The sequence below is a fragment of the Prorops nasuta genome, unplaced genomic scaffold, assembly GCF_024137725.1.
Source record: "Prorops nasuta isolate Cenicafe-Biocafe unplaced genomic scaffold, Cenicafe_Pnas_1.2 PNAS00003, whole genome shotgun sequence".
NCBI classification, from domain to species: domain Eukaryota; kingdom Metazoa; phylum Arthropoda; class Insecta; order Hymenoptera; family Bethylidae; genus Prorops; species Prorops nasuta.
In genome coordinates this window covers 6,105,635-6,130,756 of record NW_027116800.1, presented here as the reverse complement: position 1 = coordinate 6,130,756, position 25,122 = coordinate 6,105,635, and the positions used below count along the sequence as shown (strand labels likewise).

Below are 25,122 nucleotides of genomic sequence, written 5' to 3'. Positions count from 1 at the left end.
AGCTTTTAAGATATCTTAAAAACGTCTGCAATGAAAATTGTAAGGTTTCATCTAAAAAACTCAAATGACCTTTGGGTGATATTCAATTGTCTCAAAGTCAAACCGATGATTTTATATTACGTCCGCTTTGAGACAATACTGTCTTTATTCAGAATATTTTTTATCATATTTTTTATACTTGTAAAGATAATTGATTAATAAACTCAAATGATTTACTATACATAGTTATGAATACAATAGCTCAAATTTTGATTAACCTGGCGGCATACGATATTCAATTTCATGCTGCATATGCAACTTATTGCTTAATATCTCTCTGAAAGCCAATTAGGTCTATTCACTTATTTCACAGCCGCATCCCTATTGGTCCTTGCAAATTTATCAAGCGAATCATCATGGATCAGATTCAGCATCGTTTGCCCAAGTGTCTCGCGGGTTCCGCCCAGTGATACCTTGGTGACAGTCAACAGTGTGATATCAGATTTCAGCAATATTGCAGCAAAAATACAATCACGTATTTCTTGTAGATGTACGTGTGTTGCATGTATGTATTCTCTTCCAGTTGTGTTTTTGCTGCAAAAAGGCTTAATTCTGACATCGCTATGGTGTCATTTTTTTATATGTATGTAGTTATGCCATAATAGGCGTTTTTGCAACCAACCCACGATCAGTCACAGTCACATGTCTCAGTCATATGTGAACTTGCTCGACCGTATTCACCAATTTGGCATCAAACTGCACGTGTCGGCTTTCGGCTTAGCTTGCTATAAGCTTATTGGTCAATTTGTCGATATATCGAAATTAATCGAATTGGAAAGAATCGATATCCTTTATATTATTATATGTATTCAGTTGGTATGCAGTCATATGACTCATACATATGCTGTATTATAATATAGTATACATAGTCACATATACTTATTTTTCTCGTAAGTCACTTAAAATTATTTTGTATTCATTACAAGATTACCTAAAGTAATTATTTTTCAAGGTCTTTATCTCGAGATCCGTAAAACTTCAAGTCTTCAATCTTAAACGAGAAGAAAATTGCAGTTGAATAGTGCAATTGCCAATTAAAAAATTTGGATCGTTTTTTAACTTCAGTTGGTCCTATTATATTTACTTAATAAAGAATGGTGACCGGCCGGGCATTACATTTTGTATTTAAAATTGCCGATCGTGTATTAACGGCTAAATTTTATCGTGAAATTCTGGGAATGAAGGTTGGGATAACCAGAATAACATAAAAACATATTAATCATGAAAGTTCATTTTGTTGACTTACGTTATTTTAAATAAAATTACAGGTTCTAAGGCACGAAGAATTTTCCGAAGGATGTGAAGCTGCTTGCAATGGGTAAAAATTTCTTAAATAATAATAATTCTAACACTTTTAACTATATGTTCAAAGCTACTAATTTGTAGCCTTTTTAAAATTTTAACCATCTGCAGCGTATGTTTGGAGTCCTGTATTTATTCATATGTTAAATGTTTATATATGAAAATCTTATCTTATATTTACCTTTTAGCCCATATGCTAATCGATGGAGTAAGACAATGATTGGATATGGACCTGAAGACACACATTTTGTTGTTGAGCTTACTTATAATTATGGAGTAAAACAGTATGAACAAGGAAATGATTTTCAAGGTATCACTATCCGTTCAAAGGAAGTAATTGATAGAGCAAATTCAATCGGTTGGCCAATAGAAGAAGACCAAGGAAAGTTTGTTTTGCAAGCTCCTGGTGGATATTGCTATTATATTATTAATGAGCCTCAGTCTATAAATAAAGATCCAGTTGAAAAAGTGACTTTATCCAGTTCTAACCTTCAACGTACAATTAACTATTGGAAAGACATTTTAGGGCTCAAAGTTTTTGAGGAAACAAGTAAAAGTGTACTGCTAGGATATAGCGAAGATCAGGCCAAGCTTGAATTTAAGGAAATTGGTAAGTAACATCAATTGTACTTAAAAATTATTTTGGAGTGGAACAAAAATTTTAAGTCTCTATTTGTAGATACTACAGTAAATCATGCAAAAGCTTATGGACGCATAGCTTTTTCTGTGCTTTATATTGAACAACCTGATATTCAAAAGAAAATAAAAGACACGGGTAATAAAATTCTTACAGATTTGATTACTTTAGATACACCTGGAAAAGCTTCTGTAAGAGTAATCATTTTGGCTGACCCGGTTAGTAAAAATGTTGTATTATTTGAAAAATTATAGGTAAGATACTATCTATCAGTTTTAATTTTTTTAGGATGGTCATGAGATATGCTTTGTGGATGACGAAGGGTTCCGTCAACTTTCATTACCAGATTATCCAAGTGAAGCAATTTTAGATAGGTATATTGCAAAAGAATCAACAGGTTCAACTGCTATTATATGAATTATTAAAATTAACAATAGTTTATATTCAAAGTTTTAAATTAAAATACCAATTACTTATAGTATTGGATAGCTTTAATGTGATATACGGTGATGGTTGACCATTATACACTATTTTATACATCGCATTGTTATTTGTTTATAAAACTACTAAATGTAATATTAAATAAAATTATATTTATTAATGTTTGCAATAATTTTTCTTTGATAATGAAATATTTTAATTTTAATTTTTTGGTTATATTAGAAAAACACCATAGGCGTTGATTTACGCGATAAGTCGTATTTTTAACTAAACAATTTTCTAAAGTTAGTTTTACAAGGAATTTATTAGAATTATGTATTATCAATTTCGGGTCATTCTTATCTTGACCCTAAGTGTTATTATCTTTTCAAGGAAAGCTTATTATTATAGTTAGAACGATGTATTACATTAACAGGGAAATTTGACGCAGGCTATATATTTAGGGTCCAGTACTCAAGAAGTGGTCTGTATAGTCTGTATGACAAGTGCCTCTAAGAATTCAACAATCGCAAAGTAATTGGAACCCAAGCATGAAACAATTAACTCTTATAGTTTTGTGTCTTCTTTTAATTATAACAATTCGTAAGTATTACATTTGAAACACGAAGTCACATTGCTTTAATGGAAAATATACATTGGAAAATAAATTACTAAACCTTCGACAGATTATATAGATGCAAAATCATTCTGGGGCAGGAGAAGTGGAGGTAAAAGTAGATCTAAACCCCATTCTAAACATAAAGCCCCTACTCAACATGGACTCTCTAATGGCTATGGGATGCATGGGTCCTCTGATAAACGAGGACATGATTCACCTAGTGCAGGAGATACGAGAAACCCAGGTAATCCTTGTCAACCTCTACATACCACTCTGGTGGTTCAGCTCCACCCGGAGAAAAATCTCCTCACCCCAATGATACTCTTGGTAATACTGTGATAAGTCTTATAAATTGTTTAATTCTTTTAGGAAGTTCGTCAACGCATGGCAAAGATGGTAGCACGAGTTTAATTGAATCGGAGAACAAATCGTATCAACGTGGAAAATCAGAAACTGGTGTCAATCAACAACCACGTCCTGAACCAACCGCTCCAATAGAGCCACGTGTAAAAGTATCGCCAACGAGCATAAATCATAACCAGCCTGGCTCAACAAATTCTAATCTAGGATGGAATGATCAGCATCAGTACAGAGGAACAACTTCACCTGGAAGTTATGGAAATAATAACAATCCAATTGGATTTGAAAAATTTGAACGGCCTGGAATGGAGCATAAAACTGGACACACTCCTCCGAATCAACCTCCGCCAAGTCGGCCCGGCCATAATCCAAATGATCATTCTGTAAGAGAGCTCCCATCTGATTACCGTCCACCATACAATAATGGAAATTCACAACATTTATATTTAAATCAACAAATGGGCTCGCCTAATTATCCAGCAACTCAAACGGGGTATCCAATAGGAAATCCATACTCAGTTCATGGTGCTGGTAGTGCTTACCAACCTCCCCCTGGAACTACTTATTATCCACAACAAACTCATGCGCTGGCCCAACCTGCTGCACAACCTTTTGTTCCAGGTCAAACAATCGTTCTAACGTCTCAACAACAAAGCAGTGGTGGAGGGTTTGGTGATACGTTCAAGGAGGCTTTAATACAGTCAACAATCCAAGGTGCAATTCATGGACTAGTGCACCCTTACCATCATCATCATCATCATCATTATCATGACAACAATTCGCCTGCGAGTAATGGCACAAGCACCAGTACAATTATAACTAATAATTATTACAATGCTTCTGGAAATTCTACAAATTCCGGAACCGTTGCTGGCCAAGTACAAAATGTACAGTCTACAAACACTCAAACGATTCATAATAACCCTCCAGTTCCTCCTGTGCCAGTAATGCAATACAAAATTAGTGACAATGATCTCTACCAGATTACTGAAGAGCTTTTCAGAAAACAGGATCAAAGCGTTGGCAGATACATTACTATGAATCTTCAATCAAGATTCACTTCAGATTCAACCAATAATATTGCTGACAAAGCTGGGTCTAGGTCAGTGAAGATATAATATAAATAAAAAAGAAAATTATTATAAATGTCGTAATTAGAGCAATAAAATGAATTTTTTAGATTGTTCACCGTAAATCCGAAAGTTTATGAAATTTCAACGATAAGAGCAACCAGGTCCTTGTATGATAATTTCGAACAGGATGGAAGATTAAAGGAAAAAATTAGTTTAGAAATGAGAAAAGAAGAAAATTTATTGTTAGATGTTTTTATGAATACAAATGTCATGGAAAGCACAATGACATGGTTGACACAACGTGGGCTAGTCGATCCCGATGATTTCGATAGGAAGGACATGCTTCATCACATTTGGTTCCAAGTGTTTGACGGATCAACTTCCGGTTTCGAAAGAATTTTTACATCAGAGATTTATGACGGGGCTGCCGTTGTAGGTGTACAGGATTGGATTTATTTTGATTATCAAGAATCTAAAGGAAATATTGATTACCTAGGATACGTTGATAAACTGAACTTGGGAAATGTAAGTGACTCGATATTCTGTAAGAATTGCTTTCATATTATATAATTCATTCTTTTTTAGGAAACGTCACTGTTAAAATTAAATTTTAAAGAAAATGGTATAATTCGAGCAAATGCAACTCTTTTTGTTGGAACCCTCCCTGAATTAGAAATGGCTCTGTACACGATCTGCTTCTACGCTAGACCCAACGACTTATGTCCTGTCTCACTTAGCGGGACAAAATTTAATATATACACACACGCCTTTAGATACTTTGGAAAGGATATTATTGATCTTGCTCTTCCAGTCTTTTAACTTTATTTTTTCTGTAAATACATTTAAAAAATAACTAATATAGATAAGGCTTAAAAGAAAATTTACATTATGAAAAATGAGCTTCAACGATTTCTGTGATTTTAAAATAGAAATAAAATTGTTTTCACACCAGTAACGATCTTAGAATATATATTTTTTTTTGTGGCTTCTTAAGACTGCGAAGTTCAATTTTTTCTGAAACAAATAAGAGATTGATGTTGAGATTTGAAATATTTCAAAGAAATACCTAGTGCGTACTCGACAGCCAATCATTTAATAAAGTAGAATAAGCTGAGAGTCGAATTTATCATAGAAAATCATTGCGTGAAAATCACGAGTGTCCTCGTGCGAGTGTTCAATGCCAGGCCAACCGCTAGCAAGTCAGAAAATAACAGGGACCGATTGTTCCAGCAAATCCCCACCGCTGTGAATCCGAGTATCAACTTCGGGAGAAAGCCTAGTGAGTCACTTGCGTTTTATAAGCTGTGTATAGTTTACTTCGCGCTCGTATAGTCGTTAACTTATAGGCGGAACGGAAACGGTCCAACGCCAGTGGGAGAACGACTGTTAAGCTGTCAACAAGTTTTACGAGTTATATATATATTTCACACAAGCCTGTGTATTGTTTCAATTGATAGAGAGCCTGACGTCCAAGGTATCCAACATGAAAGTCAGGGCGATCCTGATTTTCGCGATCGTCGTTCTACTTGCTTTCGGTGAGAAGAAACATTTATGTAACTTTAAGCCACGCGTTATTTTTTAAAAGTGCTATCATATCTGAACAAAATTTCAACTATATTTTATGCTGAATTCAGTGCAAACTAATTGCTAAAGCGCTTAAAACCTTTTTTACCATGTAGCAATATGTCGAAATCACTCTTGATGCAATAGTTTTACAAATCCAAAAACATAGATAAGACAAGCCAATAATTGCTCGATGGAAACTTTAAAGAAACGTTAATTTGTTTTTATTCTCGACCGATAATTCTTGAAGGAACAGCATAATTTATTTTCAAGATCACGCGTTTCATCTCCTTTTGCAATTTAAAGTGAGCTCAATGTGAACAGGTTTGTAAATTGTTTCTTAAATAAGTACGAGTATCTTTGGAAATAAGGAAGATAAAAAGGTCAGATTTTACTACGCACGGTTCGTTAAACTTGAAGAAATCGTCCCACTTTTATATTTTTTGAATAGAAAAACAGCTTTACTAACTTCCTTTTCTGGAAAGTGTTAATCGCTTTAGGCGTAGGTTGAATCCAATTAAGTGGTGAGCTGTGTTTGAGTGGACGAAACAATAACAAAGCTTGTAAAATTCCCCGAACTTTGCTGTATATATATATTATGTCACATATGCATTTGGAACGTGCTCGTCTACCAATGAGCTAATTCCTTGAACTTTACATCTATAAACGTTCAGCGAAGAGCAAACATATTGTTCCGCGTCTCGGGCATATCGATTAATAAATGAAGCAAATATAAATACTGTGTAATTTTCCAATCAAAATTAACGAGTTCCCATTCTCCATATCCAGAGTATAGAAGTCGGTCGATGAACGTTCAAGAATATTTGTGGCTTTTTATAAGACAATGGAGCAAGGGTACAGATTATTTAAATTATGGCAGATCTCCGTCAAGTGAATAATGCGATAGACGTGTCCACATTGATGCTGATAAGTATAACATGGAAGAGTAATTTTCTTTATGATCCATTTTGTTATATCCTGTTTAATAGGTCGTGTTCATTGCAATCTCACGATACTTTTACTAAACCAGCAATCAAAATAATGTATGATTCGGCATAAAAACTACTATTTATGTGAATCATCATAAGTGATTTGATGATCCGTCGAATCCAAGCTATAACGTATTTTTCAAAATTATAAATGCTTTTTATAGCTGATGTGGAAGCTCGTAAGAGCAGCAGCAGTGGCAGTAGTCGCCGAGGATACGGAGGATCCAATAGAGGTACCAATGTAAGGACCACTTCGCGTCCACGAGGAGGTTCCGGTTATGGAAGCGGAGGTAAAGCTTTGATTAACATTCATTAATTTTCCTCCACAAGTTACATAAGGAATTGTTGACGTTTTCTGCAGGATCCGAGCCGGGCAAGGTAGGTTGGAACGTGCCGGAAAAGAAACCGACGAACACCAACTCAGGAAAGCCATCAGCTCCTGCTGAGTCAACGATTAGCAGAACTAGTGCAACCAATGTACAATCTGGTTACAATCCATCAGGTACATACCTGTTAAATACATGTTTGTTATTAAGTAATAGATAAAAATTAGAATGTATAAAATTTGATAAATTTGTTAGGAGGATATCCTCGTCAACCAGCAAATAATCCTTACCACACCCAGAATCAGGGTTACAATCCATCAGTGGGCCAAGGATATAATCCATCTGCAGGCCAAGGTTACAATCCTTCAGTGGGATCCCATGTGCCACATGGTAGCCAGACGTATAATCCGTCGTATAATTCTCATACGTCCTATGGACAGCAACCTTATGGACACCAGTCTTATGGACAACAGCCTTATGGACAACAGCCTTATGGGCAGCATTACAGTCCAGGGTCGCAATCGTATGGCCAGACTTATCACAATCCTTATGGAGGCTCCCACATCCCATCCTATGGGCAAACTCCTCAACAGACAGTAGTTTTGCAACCTATTCAGTCCAGTAGACCTGGCATTGGGCAACTGGCTAAGGAAGCTTTTGTCTATGCTGGTGTCAGTGCTGGAGTAAATGCAGCAGTCAGTCGAATTTTGCCTGGTGGCATCTATGGCCATCACGGAACAAGTTCAGGTGGTGGTGGAGGTGCACCAGTTGGTGGCGGTACTACTCATACAGAAATACATAACACATACTACTACAACAATGGATCAGCTCCTGAAGCTGGACAACCAGCTGCTGCTGCTCCTGCTGCTCCTGTTGCAAATTCAGAACCTTCCACAGTTATACCCCTGCAGAACCAGAATCCTTCTGCAGCACCAAACAATTACTCTCCTGATAATGCCAAGAGAGAGACCCAGAGCTCCACAAATCAACAAAACAATCCTAATCCTTTGGGTTACGTCGACAATGATTTAAAAAGACTCACCGAGGAGCTTTATGCCAAGGACACCAACAATGCTTTTAAACACATTACAGTAAATCTCCAAGGGCAGAAGAAAGACGATAGCACCTCTGACGATGCACCTGAGTCGTTAGTAACGAAATTATTAATAATTTATTCCATTGAGATACTTTTATTTCAATTGTTATTGAACACTTATATTTTTTCTCCTTTTTCAGATTACTCACAGTGAAACCTGAGGCTTATGAAATTCCAACTATCAAGGCAGTTGTGGCATTGCACGATAATTATGAAATGGATGTGAGGAAGAAGGAAGAAGTGAGCTCTGAAGAGCGTAGAGAAGAGAGCGAGCTTCTAGATAAATTCCTGGAGACAGAAGTGATGAAAGGGGCTATGAAGTATCTGTCCAATAAAGGATACATTCCAGACGACGAATATGAATTTAAGGATACGTTGAAGAGAATCTGGTTCTCTCAGTTTAAGCGTATGGATGGAGATGCTTCCAGTTCCGGCTTTGAGACTGTTTATTTAGCAGAGCAGTTTGATTCTGAGATTATTGGATTACACAATTGGATTTACTACGCCAGACAAGAGGTCGACAAGAAGATTGATTATCTTGGATACATCAAACAAGCCACACTTGGAGACGTGAGTTGAGAATGACGTAGACTCACGAGAATATTTGAAATAATTAATCGTATCTTCATGTTCAAAATTTTACAGAAGGGATCCATAATCAAGCTTCGGTCCAAAGTCAATGGAATCGTTCAGCCAGTCACTACAATCTTTGTAGGAACCTCTCCAGAATTAGAAATGGCTCTTTACACCCTGTGCTTCTTCACTCAACCGAGCAGCCCTTGCACAGTCTCGCTTGGAGGAACAGAATTTATAATCGTTGCTAACAGAGTCAATTACTTTGGCAAGGATATCATCATATCCGGTTATCCTGACATATAAACTTTGTGTTGTCCCTTTATTTATGAAATTCAGCTTTTAAACACTAAGCTTAAATAGGTCTAGCATCCAATAAGTATCCATGACAACATTTCTAATTGCTAATTTTTACTTAGACCATATAGTTCGTGCAGTTTAATAAACAAGGAATAATGCTTATGGCATTCTCCAGATCAGAATGGCGCATATCAATGATAGTTTTAAGAACATTGTTGAGATTTGTTTTCAATAGCGATTGTAAGCTGTGAGAAAACCCCGATATTTTTATGTTTCAATTATTATAATTTAAGTACAGATTAAGTAGATCCAGTTGATAAGGAAGCCTTGAGTGGGAGCGATTTCTACAGAAAAAAATGAGAAAAACTGTGGAATTAAAAAAATTTACCTTGAATCCTTGTTTCTTTCTGTGCAGCTCAGAAAGGTCCATCATTGGGACTATTGATGGCCTTCCATGGGCACATTGTGTTGGATTTTTGGTTTTTGATAATAATCTTATCAAATTGTCACATTGATCCAACGATAAAGCATCTCCAAATTTTATTGCTCCTATAAATGTTGGATATTTTGTTGAGTCACTGTTAAGAATCAGATTAATTATAGGTGAGAGAAATTGTGTTTAAATTACCGCGACAGGCCTCGGAAGCTACAGCATTCTGCATCGTGAAAGGCAAACTTTTTACATAATCGATATTTGAAAAATTTTCTACAATTTCGATAAGAACATTTCTTATGGTGGTCGATAATTTTCCATTATCAAAAGTATACGAATTTTTTACCAGACACTTGGGTACTTCTCGGACTATTAACGAGTTTTTATCTTTTCCATACAATATTATACCAAATTTTTTTAATAATACTTCCTTTGAAGAAACGACTTTACACAAGTCTGGTGAAAGCTCTATGGAAATCGGATATTTCAGTTTTGTGGAGAGAAATTTATCGTTTTCGATCGTCTTGTACTCTGTTGATAAAATAAAGGTGTAAATTTGTTGTTTCAAAAAAAAAGAATGCCGCTCGAGGATATAAAGAATTATTTACTATCCAATAAATGCTCGTATCTGATTCTTTCGTGAACTGCGTGTTGATCAATAAATATCAATATATTCCTATTGTTGACGGAAATAATACCTACTATTATTTCGTTGTTAATTTGCTTCAGTACCTACGATAGAGAGCAAATTAATTTTAATAAATATAATAATTTTACAAAAATTTTCTCCTAAAGAAAAAATACTTACTTTTAAAAATTTCAAATCTTCTTTTTTAAGCGTGAATTCAAAATAATTGGTTTTGTATTTACAGGGACGTACGTCAATCTCTTGGTGTCTTAATATATCTTCTGCTTTACAATTACAAAAATTAATACGTGTAGATACAAAGAAAAATATATATTAGACTATTTTTATATTTACCTTCTCTATATTTTAATTGATTTGGTATTAAACTTTCGTTGGATTCACGAAGCCAAATATTTGTAGTTAATTTTATGTGTTTATTTTTTAAAAGATGATAAATATTTTTTGGTAGAAAATTAAAATTACTAGCATTATTCTCATAATTTATATTATTGTTTTTACAATGATTCTCTGTGTGGTAGGACCAGTTGGACCAACTGGTCAAAGTAAAACTAAAATCGTCCTCCGTTACATGATTTTTCTAAGAGGTTAATTTTTCATAATCAATTTTTTGTGATGTTGTAAAAAAAATACTACAATATTGTCGACATACCTGAAAATGGTTTTGTATACTATTCTCATCTAAAAAATCATAAGTTACTATATTATTTTGATGAAATTGCTGTTTGAAATTTTTACTGTGCTGATGTTCATTGAATAATTTGTTGATTCTTACTTTGTACGCAATTCTAAAGGCAGTTTGCACTAATTTAATTTTGAATCGTTTTATTCTGTCGATGTTGATCTTGCTATTTCGAATAGCTGCAATATTAGTTCTTCTGGCAATGACCGCTCGAAAATTTACCGACTTCAAATTAAAAATAGGCTTATGCATTGTTAAAAGAATTCTTCTCATCATCAGAACTCTATTCATGACAAAAGAGGGGTCCTTCGGTTGAACCGGTTGACGAAACTGTTTTTGCATCAGAAGGAGTTTTTTGAAGAAAGCATCGTCGATGCTTTTCCGTATGGCTTGTATAAGATTGTGAATGTTTAAAAAATAAACATCGTCCTTCAGAATGACGTACTCACTCGCTGGACAAAATATGTAGAGTAAAATGAAGATGGAGTGGTCGTTAAGATTCTTCACCTGATAGATAGTGTTCAATGATAAAAAAGTTTCAGTCAGAAATCTGTTGGTCCAATGGAGAATTATTGGACATTGGACGGATCTATTATTTAAAAAAATGCTTTGACATTGTTTTCTAGTCGAACGAGTTATTCCAATGTAACCGTGAAACCAACAATCATAATTTATCTCGTTATTTATTTTCCATATGAGTTCTGGCGAGACGGGTTTTCCAAATAAAATCTCCAGTACTTTGAAAGATGTGTGTGGCTTGGCGATTCTCATAATAACCCTTTCATTTTCGTCGTCTCTTACTGAAAACGATACCTAACACAATTTACATATTTTTTATTTAAATGTCTGGTAAATATTTAAACATTAAAAGAAAACATAAAAAAATACATTTAAATTTATAGCTGCCATACTGGTGATAAAAAAACAAATTGCGAAGATTTCTACTTTACTAGAGACAATTTCGTTAAAGTTAAGAATGGTCACTGTTGTACCGAACGATGGTCGAAATTCTGTTTCTGCTATTACAGTGTCAGAGTTGGCTTGACGAAAAATCTATGAAGTAATTCAGATTTAATCCACTGCATGGATAAATTATTCCATTTTAATACCTTGGATAAAGTTTTGGTCGAATCTTTATATCTGGAAGTAATTATAAGCAAAGAGGAAGCCTCTCGAATCTTCAGTAACGATTCTTTAGATTTTGGGTAATTATTTTCATTCCTTTTGTAATCTTCTCCAATATCCCTTAATTTATCCTCGAAAATCCCTATACCGTTATCTATCACCTGTATCTTTCGTCTACCGATATGTAAACGTATAGCAATTGACGTTGCTCGAGCATTCAAGGAATTTAGAACCTAAGATTAATTTCTCAAAAAATACATTAATACGTGCAAACGGTAATATTAAGATATTACTCACGAGCTCCATCACACATTTTGAAAATGTAAGTTGATTTACGTTGACGGCCATAACTTAATACTTTCTTTAAACAATAGAACGGACTTGAGCAAATGCTCGAACTTTACTGAATAGTGAATTCGAGCTGTATTCAAAAAATTCGAATTGGTGAAAGTGAAATAACCTAAAATCAAACTGCAGGCATATTTAAAAGTTGATGCGTGATTGGCGCTACGAAAATTGCCGAGCGTCGACGGAAATGCTCGAATAAAAATGAATTTTCGTTCTAGTATTAAACTGACTTACATAAAGTGAAAGGATAGTATACCTGTCATGGGAGTAATTAATAATGAAAGGAAGCTACGTTTATCGGTGTATTTATAAAAATCTCTTTATTTTATTGCAACTACTAAAAATTTGTTTCATTTATACTTTTCGCTCATTTGTAGAACAGAGTAAAACAATATCCACGATATTTCAATCGCCTATGTCCAAAATGTCGTAAAATTTACATAACGATTTCTTGTATTCTCAATTAATTACCTAAGAATATCGAATATAAATTATGTAAGTCTAATGATTGTGACAATAAATGATTTTAACTGAAACAATAATTTACATATACAAACTTCATAGATATGCTACATATTTTGCAAACTATTATTCGCTCCCTAATCTTACCATGCCATTCATCATTTATTTTTTATATCAGTTTATATATCGTACGAAATTAGTACACTGTTAATTGCGCCAATAATAATCCGCAAATAGCTCGATACAATATAAAAGTCAAACATATGAGGAGCAGGGCGAATGTAAAAAATTGTAAAAATTATCTCTTATCCATGTAATTAATTATTACATAATTTTGTAAAAGGAACAGCATTCGGTTCTTTTTTTTTCATAATCTGAACACTTCACACAATATTTATACATTTTTTAATAGTTTCATTTATGCTTGTATACTAATAAAAAGCAGGTGATATACCCGAATGTTTAAAACTTGAAGCAATGATACGTTTCTTGTATACTATCTAGCAAGTGTTGCACATTGCCCTTTTTTTAGAAAAGAGAAGGAAAAAATAACTCTTGGCGTGCAGCTTTCGTACCTTTCCTTATAACGTTCTTGTACGTCCAACATTCACTGGTATTTTCTAATCTAAGACAAAAATTAACAGCATACTCTTTTCAACTGTCAATTTCATGGTCCATAAACTGACATTTGGCGCAATCTCAACCTCATACTGAATACGGTGAAATTGAGCTAATCGTAAATTTTCATCGTCCAGGAAAGGACGTTATCACAATCTCAGCTCCAGACTGAATATGCTGAATTTAAGATTTCTAATAAGTATTGGAAGTAATACAAAATTAATGTTTACAGTTTTTTTCGCGAGCTTTATAAAATACAAGGAAATGATAAATCTAGCTTAGTCTAGTCTACACGTAGAAAGCATGAAACTCAAATTGAAGCTCGCCGTTATACATTATCGTAATTTTATTGTATTAAAATTCTAGTCATAACAATCACATATCGTGTCATTTTAACGAGATATAACACACATGTTAAAAAAGAAAAGAAGAAATGGGACATAAATAATTTAGACGCGTCGTCCAGGAACGATGCCTTAGTGCTTAGAAATCATGTAACATTAAAAATATATATCATATAGATTTATATATATATATGTATAATATATATAATATGTATAAATCGAGTTACTCCTATAAACATCATCTAAAATCTGGCGTGGCAAATCAATCACTTATTAGAGAAAAATTCACAATTTTAGTTATTAGCTTTAGGCACCAATGGTATGCAGACCCTGTCTTTGGTACATACGACCGATTACTTTTTTCTTTAATTCGAACAAAGAAGACATAAAGGATGCTTTCCTTCGTATTATCGTCGAACACATCCCGATCGACGTTTCCTTTCTTTTTTTGTTGCAGCTGTTGTATTTTACCCCCTGTTGCACAATGCCGAGAGTTTTCTCGTTATTTATATTCGTTCATCAGCGACACAGTCCCAGAGCACTTTCATTAACAAAAACTCAGTCTTCTTCCTTCTTCTCGGGTTTCAAGTCTACCATTGCGTGAAGCTCCTCCGGAGTATACCTGATGACGAGAGGAACAATTATGATCTACATTTTAATTATTAACGCTTGTCATTTGTCCACGAAAAACAGTACTAACAAGTGTTGTTCTGCTTACCCAAGTAGACTTTGTAAGTCGCATACAAAACGATACACGTATCGTTTCCCAGCCGTTTTATGAATGATATTCTTATCGTAGTAATAGCGCAATCCACGGCTGAGCTTTTCGTAGTTCATTTTTGGTTTATTTTTGCGGATGCCCCAACGACGGGCAACCTCATCGGGATCGGTCAATTTGAATTCCCAACCGTCCCCTGTCCACGAGATAAAACCTTGGCACGCTTTATCCGTCAGTAACTCCAGCAAAAACTGCCAAAGCTGGATAGGACCGGAGCCGGTGAAGTACGGATTTCCACCGCCTGTAAGATAAAAGATGAATGATTAAAGTATCCATGCGTTGATGCCGAGTCGAGATGTGATAAAGGTTGACCAGAGTATATAAGAGAAGAAGAAGAAAACGAAGAGGAAGGAGATCAGAGAAATAATCTTTCTTGGACACTATCGACTTACAAAGATTCAAAGAATTCCATTTACCCGTGTTGCCGGGGAGCATGGCTCCCTGCAGCAGAGGCTTCTGGTCTGGATTGTTGCCGATATACGCTGGATGATGAGGATTCGAGGAATCCCTGGATCCAAGGCCGGCTATGAAGGCAGGGTGTGACAGATGCTCCCCGATCGGTCCAACACCCCATTGCTCTCCACTGACCGCTCCTGCTCCGGCTGTACCACCGCTTCCAGGAACCGTCTGGAATGGCGTTGCATCGTATTGCCCGTATCCACCGCCTTCACTGTATCCTTCGTGGTAACGACCTGGCAGCCATTTAAAAACATTTAATTTCACATCCCATTTATCAAATCATTCATGCATCTCAACGAAATCTGCTTACCTCTAGGATAATTTTTAAAGGGCGTTGGTTGGTATTTTGGCTCTAAGTGAATTCCACTGGCGCTGTAAAATTCCGGCGAGCCATCTAGGTTGTAGGGATGCGAGGGCTGGTGTTCCTGTGGTAGGCTGTGGTACTCCGAGGTTTCGTCGTAACCGGAATAATTAGCCGGAGTCATATAGGATTCCGTTGGCGCCGCGTTCACCCTGAGATCACTCTCGTTTCCAGCACCAGTAGCACCGCCGCCGCCGTTCCCACCACCCCCGCCTCCACTACCACCTCCACCACCCAGCTCACCGCCGCTATTCAATCCTCCACCTCCTCCTCCTTGCAAGTGCTCCGATATGTGATGGTTACTGTAGCTTGCTAAAATAAAATTTAACGATTATTCATATTGAAAGGAAGGACTTTTTGCTGGATAATCGAGCAGAAAATTTGCACTTTAAACCGAGAGAGCGAGGGCCCCATTAACGTTTTTAGCTCGGCACCACCCTTGGACTGCAGTGATAAACGTTTTAATTATAATTCGCCGAGTGCAATTATACATTTTAATGGTACTTTGCGCGAAATAACATCGGCGTGTATCGGCTCTCGCTTAGCTGTTATCGCCCGGTACCATTACTATCTTGCACGATGCAATTATTCCAATTAACGCGACAAGATAAGCAGCTTCATTACGCGCTTGTTAAGGAGATGTAATAATGTGTGCTTGGGGAACCAGACACAATACTCACATTCGGTTTTGAGCTGATTCAAGTTTCGTAGGTGTAGATACGCGTTGTTCGCGTTATTATTATTATTATTGTTGTTGTTATTGTTGTTGTTACTACTGGGAGTGGTGGAATGAGAGTTCTGAGGTTGAGTGTTATGGCCGTGCGGTGGTGGTGACGTTTCGTCCCTCTGGCTCTCGTCCTGGCACACTGGACTGCGCAAATGATTATAGCCACCTGTAAAAGAGAAGAAAGTCATTAGTGACAAATTAGCGTGGGTTGAACGGGGGTGGCGGAAGGTTCGAGTTTGCGTTCTGGCCGAATCTTGGGATTCTGCGGGGAGGCGCATTCGCGACGTGGGCGGCGCGCATCTCGACGATTGGCCCGAGCCAACTCCGCCTCTCTCTGCTTCGCATTCTTTTCTCCGACTGATCCACCAACTTGGCTCTCGTTGGGCTTCCATTGCGGAGGCTGCGCTCGATCCGAAAGCAGCCGAGCTCCCTCTGTGCTACCGATAAACAGCGATCACCGTGAAATTGGATGCGAAAGAATCGGCCACACCTGGCCAACGAGTACAAAGCCCATGGGTTAATTAAACGAAGCCATGTTATCCATCCGTTGTTATACGTATACACATAAATTCTCTATACAGGGTGTCCTGTCGAGTTTTGCCCAAACTATACTTTCATATAGAGCGAACGCTTCTAAGAAAAAAACTCTTATGTCATTTTTCTATTTGAAGCTTAAGTAAAAAGTTATTTAAGAATAGAGATTTCTTGCTTCGAGAGAGAAGTACTCTATTAGTCTCTAGACGACCCTAGCGGCACCTAGCCAATGACAGGAGTTTATCACTCGTTCCACCAATAGGAAGTCTGAAATTACAAAATTTTTAATTCGTCATAACTTTTTATTTAATGGTTAAATAAAAAAACTTTATAAGGATTTTCTTCTTTAAATTATTCCCTCTATTTGAATATACCCAGTTGGCATAATCGAACGAAACACCCTGTATAGCATATATATCACAAAAACAGAAGCGTATAGCGTATAGAGCGAAACTTTTGTGGCCAGCTGGGGTTTCTTTCGTTAGCAGAGCAGAAAGCTGTGGGAACGGTGTTCGCTCGCTCTGCACTGGACAGGTGCGCGATAATTTCACTATTTATGCAAAAGGGCGCGCAAGATCTAGCCGATAACCTTAATTACATGTAAACTTTGTGGGGGAAAAAAAAAAGTTGCGTTCAGCTATTAGAAAGGTCAAGTTTCGATTCGTCAATTGGTAGGTCGATGAAAACTTTGCTTAATGTTTTCTTTATCAGAATCTATCGGTAGGGAAGACGAGAATGATTGTACAAGGCAATTTGGTGAGGGTTAAATGAAGAAAAAAAAAGAAAAAAATGGTACACCTGCAGAGGAGAGCGAACGGGGCTGGTCTTGCAAGCGCAACACAGTGTGTGCGTGTATATATATATATATATATAAATGCACCTCGTACCCTATTTCATGGACGATGAGCGTGGGAGTGTAGGCTACATGCTTTGCTCACGCCCTTTCAGCTATTTTGGAATTATATTTTCTCCCTTAAAAGGAAAGAGAGGTATTGAACGGGGAGAAAGGGGGGGGGGTCCTGATAAAAGGCACCAAAATACTGCATTAGAAATTAATTGGAGATATTTGATGGAAGAAGAGTGAAAAGCAGAAAGGGGGGAGGAGGGAGGGGAAAAAATTAGGGAGAGAGAGTTAAGAAAGAAAGAGAGATAAAATGTAAGAAGCGTGGTGGCATCAGCTGGAGAACAGGTGCTGAGGGCAGTGGTGAGTCTCAAGTCGGCCAGCAGCCGCCGGATAAAGCAACGTTCGCTTAGAGTGCCAAAGAAAATTGCGCTCTCGCTCCTATTTAATCATTCGTGTTTTCCTATTCTCTGATTTGGTTGCTTGCTGTACTATAAGGTTGATTGTGACTTCCGGTTGCGCCAAGGGAAGGGAGCGCATCGCGGACAGGTTTTAATTTTGAAGAGCTCGGTTCAGCTCGGTGGCCTTAAAAGACTCAAGAAGCAGCTGTGCAGCCGTCTGGCGCGTCTCATTCGATTTGGCGCGTGTCCGCTGTTCACCCTACCGTTCTCTCTTTCTCTCTCTCTCTCTCTCTCCCTCCCTCCTCCCTCTTCTATACCTCGTTACGTGAAAGTGGCAGCAGTAAATAAACGTAAAAAATATATTTAAAATAATTATATAATTTAATAGAAAATTTAATTTGTTGTGTAAAAAGAAGAAATGGAGTTGAATAGTAAGAGAAAAGGGATTAGCACAGGACGATATTTCTCTATTTTTATATTTGATTGCCCAAGTATTTGAAGGTGGCAACGGTAAGTAACAAAGTAAACAATATTTAAAAACACACATGTATAATTAAATATAAAATTTAAAGTTTTATGATGAAATTAGAAAAAGAGATTGAAGTGTATGACAAAAGAAGTGAAGATGGAACAAAATTTCTGTTTCTCTCTCTTTCTTTAATTATTTATTCATCTATCTATCTCTGTCGAATGTCTCTAACAAACTGTTTAATTAAAAGTCATGATAGAACCCCTTGGAGTTTTCCAGATTGGCTCGTAAAAAAGTCGTCCTCACCCGCTACGAAATCGCGTATTGTTCGAGCAGGCAGACAGGTGACCTGCGAACTCTCCCACACTCCCCACGTACACGTACACTCACACAAGCCATAGGAAACCTGCTTACCGTATTAATAATATAATCGGGCCAGAAAAGAGACGCTTGGGCGAGAAATTGGCTGGGAGTCTCGGTAATAATCTCAAAATTATGAATGAAATGGTATAGCTATATTGGTTTTCTGAGAATGATAGGTGATCAATGAATTAAACTTGACGAGAGTAATTAAGATAAGGGTATAAAAGCATATAGCGGTATACACTTGACGTTTGTTATGTAGTAAAACCTGGATTATCGAAATTATGAATTGAATGCTTTCACTGCAATAATTTTTTTTTAAAACAATAAGCGTTTAAGATTGAGGAAAATATTTAAAATTAAAAAATAATGAAAAGAGAGTTTCTTGTTGCACGATTGTCATATAGTAGGTAAAAATAATTGTGTATTATCGGAATCGTGAATTAAATGGTATAGCTATATTGATATTTTGCAAAAATATGAGTTTAAGTTTGGACAGAATAGTTAAAATTGCAAAAATATAAACAGGTTTTTCATAGAGTATTCCTAATGTGTGCTCAATAGTGGAACTTGAACTATCGAAATCATTAATTAAACGGTGTTACTATATTGATTTTTTGAAAACAATAGGTGTTTACGTTTGACGTAAATATTAAACTTGAGAAGTTACGAAAATAGATTTTTAGTGTTGTATACTTGACGCATTGCATATAGTGTAGCTCGTATACAACTAAAATTGTAAATTAAACGATGCAACTGTACTGATTTTCAGAAAACAATACGAGAGTTTGAGCTTGAGAAAAATATTAAAATTAAGAATGTATAAAAACAGAATTTTCGTATGAATACCTGACGTATTATAAGTAATATAATTTTTGTACTATAGGAAGTACTTATGAAATAGTACAACTACATCGAATTTTTAAAACAGTGTCTCGAGAGTGAGTAAAAACAAATCCTAATATTGAGAAAAATAATAAAGATTGTAAAGGTATATAAAAACAAATTAGTCGTAGCTAATACCTAGCTTATACTCGGTAAAATACTTCAGTAGCATCGAAATAATTAATTAAGTAGTGTAAGTATGTAAATATTGTAAAAACGATAGAGATTTAATACTCTCTTTTTTTTTAGTAGTTATAATCAATATAGTTAATGACCACATGCGGTTGAAGACTTTTATCCTTCGTAAAAAATATTACGATAGGAAAGGTACAAAATCAGATTGGTCGTGGTGCATACCTTGCGTATGCTTCTTAAAAAATCTCTATGCCATCTAAATTATGAATTGATCTTCTCAAGACCAACTTAGTTAAAGTGTCGACCGTCACTTAGACTGCCGATTTTTCATACAAAATTCAATAATTTCATAGCTAAATTTAACAAAAAACCGATTCCAATGAAAAAATAACCACTTTGAAAGGGTGATACCGAGTAATTATATTGCTTTTTTAAGCAGTATCTGTTTGGTGAATTAATCTTGAAGAAATTAATTAAGATAAAGGATAGGTATGAAATCTAATTTTTGTAGTATATCCCTGATGTTTGCTGAGTAACAATACTAGCGTTATCACAATTATGAATAAAATGGTATATAGTTATAGAATGATTTTCAGAAAATGATAAGTGTTTGCTGGATTAATCTTGACGAAAATAATAAATGTTAAGATAGCAGTGGTATAAAAAGATTGGTATAGTGTATACCTTTATTTTGCAAAGTAATGTTACACGTGCTACCAACGAATGAGCTAAACAATGCAATTCTATTGATTTTCCGTGACAGATTTAGTTGTATACCGAATTACTTTCGAACAAAAAAATAAAAATAGGATTGCTGAAAACATATCAGTGTACTTTCCTGGCGTGTGCACAGTAGTAAAACAATAACAATAATAATAATATCAGTACCAATAAACCCCTAAATGAAAACAAGAAAAACTATAGAAATCTTTGTAAAAGGGGGCCTAATACCTAATTCATTTCGAAGAAATGAATACATATAAAGTTATGCGCATTAAAAACAAACAAAACTTTGAGTACTCCTAAAACATTCTCAATGTCTTCACTGTCATATCAAGTACCCTCCCAAACAAACAACAAAACGATAGTATAGTGCCAAATCAATCTCAAAGTGATAGATTATCCAACCTAATTGACAAGAAAATCGAACCTACTACATCTTTGAAACGCCCTTAATAACAATACCATATACTAAAGCGTTTGTACGAAAATAAACAGAGAGTCGAATACCATATTAATTTCGTGGAAATAATAAATCAATTGACTCGAGCGAATTCCTAGAAGATCGATATCCTCGCATACTCCTCGTAGGTTCCGCGTAAGAGCACCGGACAACCATCGAAGTTGTAAACAGAAGGAGATATAGTTTGAAAAAGAGGGTTTATTAAAGGAAGAATGATGGAAAGAACAGTCGGAAAAAGCGATGCGTGGTAGTTTATAATACCTGGCGTGTGGGTGGTCGCGTCAAGCGTGACGGGGGGCATAACGGTGGCCCTCGCGATCGCGTGCTGCTGCGGATGTTGATGATGGGGGTGAGGGTGGGTGAGCGTCTCCGCCTCGTGATACGAGGGGTAATCGGCGTAGAAGCTCTCGTGGCCTGTCATCAGCGTGTCCAGCATGTGCAGCACCATCTCCGAAGAGGAGCTACCGTTGAAATCAGTAGCGACGGAGCTCGCGTACGAGCCGACGTTCAGCCCGGGAGCCCTCGAAGAAGACCCCGACGTCTCGACGCTCACCACGCCCGCCGTGACGCTTCCTTTGCCAAATATCAATCCGATAGCAGCCTCTTAACCCTCGCAAAGCTCAAAACTACCAAAATACGAGACGTTGCCGCTGTCGATCGATCATTCGACTATCTTCACTGCGATCTGGCCAGCCACGGATTAATTTTCACCCACGTAAACAACAAGTCGATATGTCTTCCGGAAGATGTCATCGCTATCTTTGACCGAGATATCCATCTCCTGAGCAGCCAGCTTCGTCTAGGCGCGCGGAAGAGCCAACGAAAAAGAAACGGCGAGAGAGGTTTGGTCACGCCAGCCGGCCCGAGAGCGGCGCCGTCTATGCGTATAAACGGCACACCATCAACAGGTGCTTCTTTCTACTCCCCTCTCACTCTATCGTCACTGGAAAAACCACTGTGGAATGCCTAAATTCTTCGTAATCCCTTGGCAATTATTTACGGATCCAGTCGGATGTAAACATTTGTCGAAGCTCACAAGGGACGAAGTAAGTATATCCGATTGTGTTTAGCACTGATCACTCAATTATAATCCATTGCATCTAGCTGAACAGCACACGGTACAGGGACGTCGCAACTCGCAAATCGCGAGGAGAGGTTTCGGATTGAACGGATTTGAAGGTGGAAAGAAGTTGACGAATAGGGGAAAGCTGGAAAGCGCGCAGTCTCCACTTCACTCGAGAGCGCGTGTCACACTGTGACTAGGCTCTACAACGTTTCCGCTCGCCTCTCTCGTTGCTTTCCCCCACCCTACCAATTTTCAACCATCCCCTCTCCTTCGCTCTCTGTCTCTCTCATATGGCTACGTGTGTTCTCTCAAAGATTCTTTTTCTCTGTTCTTCCTGTCCGATTTGCGAGTCTCCCTTTCTCTCTTGGTACGATTGAAGAGAGGGTCAGGGAGACTCGAGCCCCAGCAGATTGGTAACGCTAGACGCGAGAGGGGGTAGAGTGGGGGTGTCACGGTTTGGCAAGAGTGGGGAAAGGAGCTGTCAAGGTGGGGACTGCACCAACGCCCCCTCAACGCTTCAACCACCTGCTGCCACCGACGCGACTGCCGGTTGATACTTGCACTTACCACCGCTCGCTCTCTCGAGCAACTATTTTCTCCCAAAAACACTCAACTTGTTCACACTGGATTTTCCTCCAATGGAAAAGTTCGCGCTGGTCGATGCGAGAGAACAAAAAGTATAAATATGCTAATAGAACGCTTCGTTACTGCCACGGATAATAATAGTTTAGCGCTGGAATGTACTTTGTCATTTGACGGAATCACAATGCGAAGGAGGCAGTATATATATATATATATATATGCTATATATATACTTTGGGGTAGTAGCGCGTTGCTTTTCAAAAGTCTTTCGAAACATGGGAAAACAATCTCGACAGTCGTGCAATGTTGCACGAATATTCCCAGTGGAAAGAAGCAGAAATTTTTAAGTGGAAAGCAGAGAGAAGAGCGTTGTTTACATATCGCTGTTTTCTCGGAGAGTCACAATGAAGGAGTGTTTGGATGCTTGCGCGAATAAAAGCACGTTTGATGATGGGGAAGAGCTTTGGAGGGAAGGAAGGAAAAGTCGTGACAAAAGTCGAGCAACAGATGTCATATCCGGTCAGTGGCGGCGGAACCCGCGCAAGGCCGACTTACATAAACGGAACTGGGCCATTAATTAGCCGAATATCCGAGAGAGGTAGCTGCATATCCTACGAATGGAAAGAAAGCTCGAAGCATCTGTTCGAGCCAAGTCCAAGAGAAACACACACGCACGCGTGTCCCCCATCCGTTCGACTCTCGAGACGCGTCTAAAAATACTCGATGTAAGTACGTACACACCAGCGGACTTTGTCCCAATCCTTTTGCTTAACCTCCACGATTCCTCTAATCCAATTGGATCCCTCGGACTGAAAATTCTGACGGGTTATGATAAAGCGAGATTGTATACACACGCATCACTCTAGCTTATAGGTTATTTATTTTTCAGCCACGTCACTTGGCATTGGGCCTGGGACGTTTTTAGCCAACTATGGCTTTTGGCCGGACGTAAATAGATCCGTAACTGGGCTAACTTGGTGCAACCCTTTCCCCATGGCCTCGCCGCAGCTCTCTTCAGAGATCTTTCAGAAGCTGTCTCTGCAGATTTATAAGAGAAACTGGAAAAGCAGAGATGGAAAATCGTGAGATCGAGTTTCGAGAAGAAACGATGCGATGGAGGGATGAATGGAGGGTTGAAAGGGGGTGGAAAGTGGCGAAGAAGGCGCATCCAACTCGTGTCCCTATTGTTCGGTGCTTCGTTGTACGGGACAGCATCTATATAGTTTACTATATATATATATATATATATAGAGCCTATACCGACTACTGTCTTGTACATACACAGTAGACGAGGCACGAGACGAGGGGGGACGTAACTTCCGGTCCCCCCCTGCATCACGTGCGAGAGAGCTACCGAACATTGAGCTCTTACCCCAGCCCCTCCCTCGCATCCGGTCTCTCTCCCTCTCGCACGCTCTTTCGAAAATAGGCCCTCCAAGTCCTTCCATGCAATGAAACTCGACAAACACCATTATATGGTATATCTCTGCAGCATTGCAGCAACATTTTCATTCAACATTCGCATCGATTGGACTCTCCCGATCCTTGAAACACCATAAGTTCGTCCAATGACGTTGCTCATGGGTATACGAGGACACAACCGTAGTACGAATCTTAATTGTCCATATAACAAACGTCTACGAATTTTTCAAGTGCTTTTGCCTCGTTGCTCTAACGAGGAAAGAATAGCCGGACGATGTTCCTTCATTGGTCATTCTTTAGGGGAAACAATGTTTACGGTATAATGATAACTAGTACCATCATCGCTCAATTATTTCATGACGAAAAATCGTGCATGAAGAGAAAAGAAAGACTCTCCTACGTACAATATAATGGAGCGTTATATACGTGCATACACAAAGCTACTATTATTATTCTCTTAAATTGTATTATAATAATGGACTGAGTAATCCAATAAAACCGTACAAATTTGTAGTTAGCGGTAGCGCATGTACGCGCGTTAGAAAAGAAATAAGAATGGGGAGGAACGTTTGAAAGGTGAGAGAATGCAAGATGCATAAAACTAGTTGTGCAACGTTCTTGAAGGCATCTGTTCTTCGGGTAGAAGCAAGGAAGAATGAAAAAAAGGAAAGAAAGAGAGGAAGAAAAAGGAGGAGGAGGGCTGGAAATCTCGTCTCTCTCCCCCTTTTTAGCGTAGTGTATTAAAGGAGCATTAAGGGAGGAGCACCGGAGGACATTATAAAACTATCTAGGAGCTCCTGGAATATCGGGCTCCTCCTTTACCGACCCTCGACTTCCGGTTGTAACGCGAGCTTCCCCCTCCCCTCCCCCCTCATCCCTTTATCTCTCTCCTCGATAGTCCTCGCACGCTCTTTGCCCGTCCATCCCCCAAACTCCTATACGAACCCCCTTTTTACTTTCA

The 25,122-nt window shown here is 37.7% G+C and overlaps 6 protein-coding genes across 9 annotated transcripts in view; 3 read left to right on the top strand and 3 right to left on the bottom strand.

The window, feature by feature from the left end:
* Nucleotides 1–168: 168 nt before the first annotated feature.
* LOC136785670 (glyoxalase domain-containing protein 4) lies at nt 169–2,580 on the top strand. The gene is made up of 6 exons (XM_066746850.1): nt 169–929; nt 992–1,223; nt 1,308–1,357; nt 1,530–1,951; nt 2,021–2,196; nt 2,267–2,580. The coding sequence occupies exons 2-6, from the start codon at nt 1,134–1,136 to the stop codon at nt 2,393–2,395; spliced, it is 867 nt and encodes a 288-aa protein (XP_066602947.1). The 5' UTR covers nt 169–929; nt 992–1,133; the 3' UTR covers nt 2,396–2,580.
* Nucleotides 2,581–2,864: 284 nt separating this feature from the next.
* Nucleotides 2,865–5,322, top strand: LOC136772203 (endoribonuclease CG2145-like). The gene is made up of 5 exons (XM_066725028.1): nt 2,865–3,001; nt 3,085–3,261; nt 3,387–4,479; nt 4,558–4,975; nt 5,036–5,322. The coding sequence occupies exons 1-5, from the start codon at nt 2,950–2,952 to the stop codon at nt 5,267–5,269; spliced, it is 1,974 nt and encodes a 657-aa protein (XP_066581125.1). The 5' UTR covers nt 2,865–2,949; the 3' UTR covers nt 5,270–5,322.
* Nucleotides 5,323–5,847: 525 nt separating this feature from the next.
* On the top strand, nt 5,848–9,479 carry LOC136772204 (endoribonuclease CG2145-like). The gene is made up of 6 exons (XM_066725029.1): nt 5,848–5,985; nt 7,167–7,292; nt 7,364–7,504; nt 7,584–8,475; nt 8,565–8,994; nt 9,070–9,479. The coding sequence occupies exons 1-6, from the start codon at nt 5,934–5,936 to the stop codon at nt 9,301–9,303; spliced, it is 1,875 nt and encodes a 624-aa protein (XP_066581126.1). The 5' UTR covers nt 5,848–5,933; the 3' UTR covers nt 9,304–9,479.
* On the bottom strand, nt 9,242–12,531 carry LOC136784420 (uncharacterized). The gene is given in 8 exon segments (XM_066745053.1): nt 9,242–9,846; nt 9,926–10,335; nt 10,338–10,462; nt 10,539–10,639; nt 10,713–10,956; nt 11,947–12,007; nt 12,085–12,416; nt 12,481–12,531. Coding segments are annotated over 8 exon segments (1,599 nt in total). The 3' UTR covers nt 9,242–9,571.
* LOC136772205 (uncharacterized) lies at nt 10,318–12,071 on the bottom strand. The gene has a single exon (XM_066725030.1). The coding sequence runs from the start codon at nt 11,827–11,829 to the stop codon at nt 10,957–10,959; it is 873 nt and encodes a 290-aa protein (XP_066581127.1). The 5' UTR covers nt 11,830–12,071; the 3' UTR covers nt 10,318–10,956.
* Nucleotides 12,532–13,724: 1,193 nt separating the features above from the next.
* Nucleotides 13,725–25,122, bottom strand: part of pnt (pointed) — a 63,594-nt gene continuing 52,196 nt past the window's right edge. For 3 of the 4 annotated variants that reach the window (XM_066725024.1, XM_066725026.1, XM_066725027.1), the window contains 5 exons: nt 16,234–16,446; nt 15,503–15,865; nt 15,126–15,425; nt 14,674–14,974; nt 13,725–14,577 (listed from right to left, as the gene is read on the bottom strand). In XM_066725024.1, the coding sequence (XP_066581121.1) occupies nt 14,514–14,577; nt 14,674–14,974; nt 15,126–15,425; nt 15,503–15,865; nt 16,234–16,446 (1,241 nt within the window). In that variant the 3' untranslated portion in view covers nt 13,725–14,513. The remainder of the gene's footprint in view (nt 14,578–14,673; nt 14,975–15,125; nt 15,426–15,502; nt 15,866–16,233; nt 16,447–25,122) is intronic. The other variant, XM_066725025.1, reaches the window with a different exon arrangement.

Excerpts from the sequence above, each read along its gene's own strand:
- LOC136772203 (XM_066725028.1), top strand. The coding sequence starts at position 2,950 with ATGAAACAATTAACTCTTATAGTTTTGTGTCTTCTTTTAATTATAACA. Across the intron at positions 3,002-3,084 it reads TCTTTTAATTATAACAATTC|ATTATATAGATGCAAAATCA; the intron begins GTAAGTATTACA and ends AACCTTCGACAG. Across the intron at positions 4,480-4,557 it reads GCTGACAAAGCTGGGTCTAG|ATTGTTCACCGTAAATCCGA; the intron begins GTCAGTGAAGAT and ends TGAATTTTTTAG.
- LOC136785670 (XM_066746850.1), top strand. The coding sequence starts at position 1,134 with ATGGTGACCGGCCGGGCATTACATTTTGTATTTAAAATTGCCGATCGT. Across the intron at positions 1,224-1,307 it reads GTGAAATTCTGGGAATGAAG|GTTCTAAGGCACGAAGAATT; the intron begins GTTGGGATAACC and ends ATAAAATTACAG. Across the intron at positions 2,197-2,266 it reads TAATCATTTTGGCTGACCCG|GATGGTCATGAGATATGCTT; the intron begins GTTAGTAAAAAT and ends TAATTTTTTTAG.
- LOC136772204 (XM_066725029.1), top strand. The coding sequence starts at position 5,934 with ATGAAAGTCAGGGCGATCCTGATTTTCGCGATCGTCGTTCTACTTGCT. Across the intron at positions 7,505-7,583 it reads ATCTGGTTACAATCCATCAG|GAGGATATCCTCGTCAACCA; the intron begins GTACATACCTGT and ends TAAATTTGTTAG. Across the intron at positions 8,995-9,069 it reads AACAAGCCACACTTGGAGAC|AAGGGATCCATAATCAAGCT; the intron begins GTGAGTTGAGAA and ends AAAATTTTACAG.
- LOC136772205 (XM_066725030.1), bottom strand. The coding sequence starts at position 11,829 with ATGAGAATCGCCAAGCCACACACATCTTTCAAAGTACTGGAGATTTTA.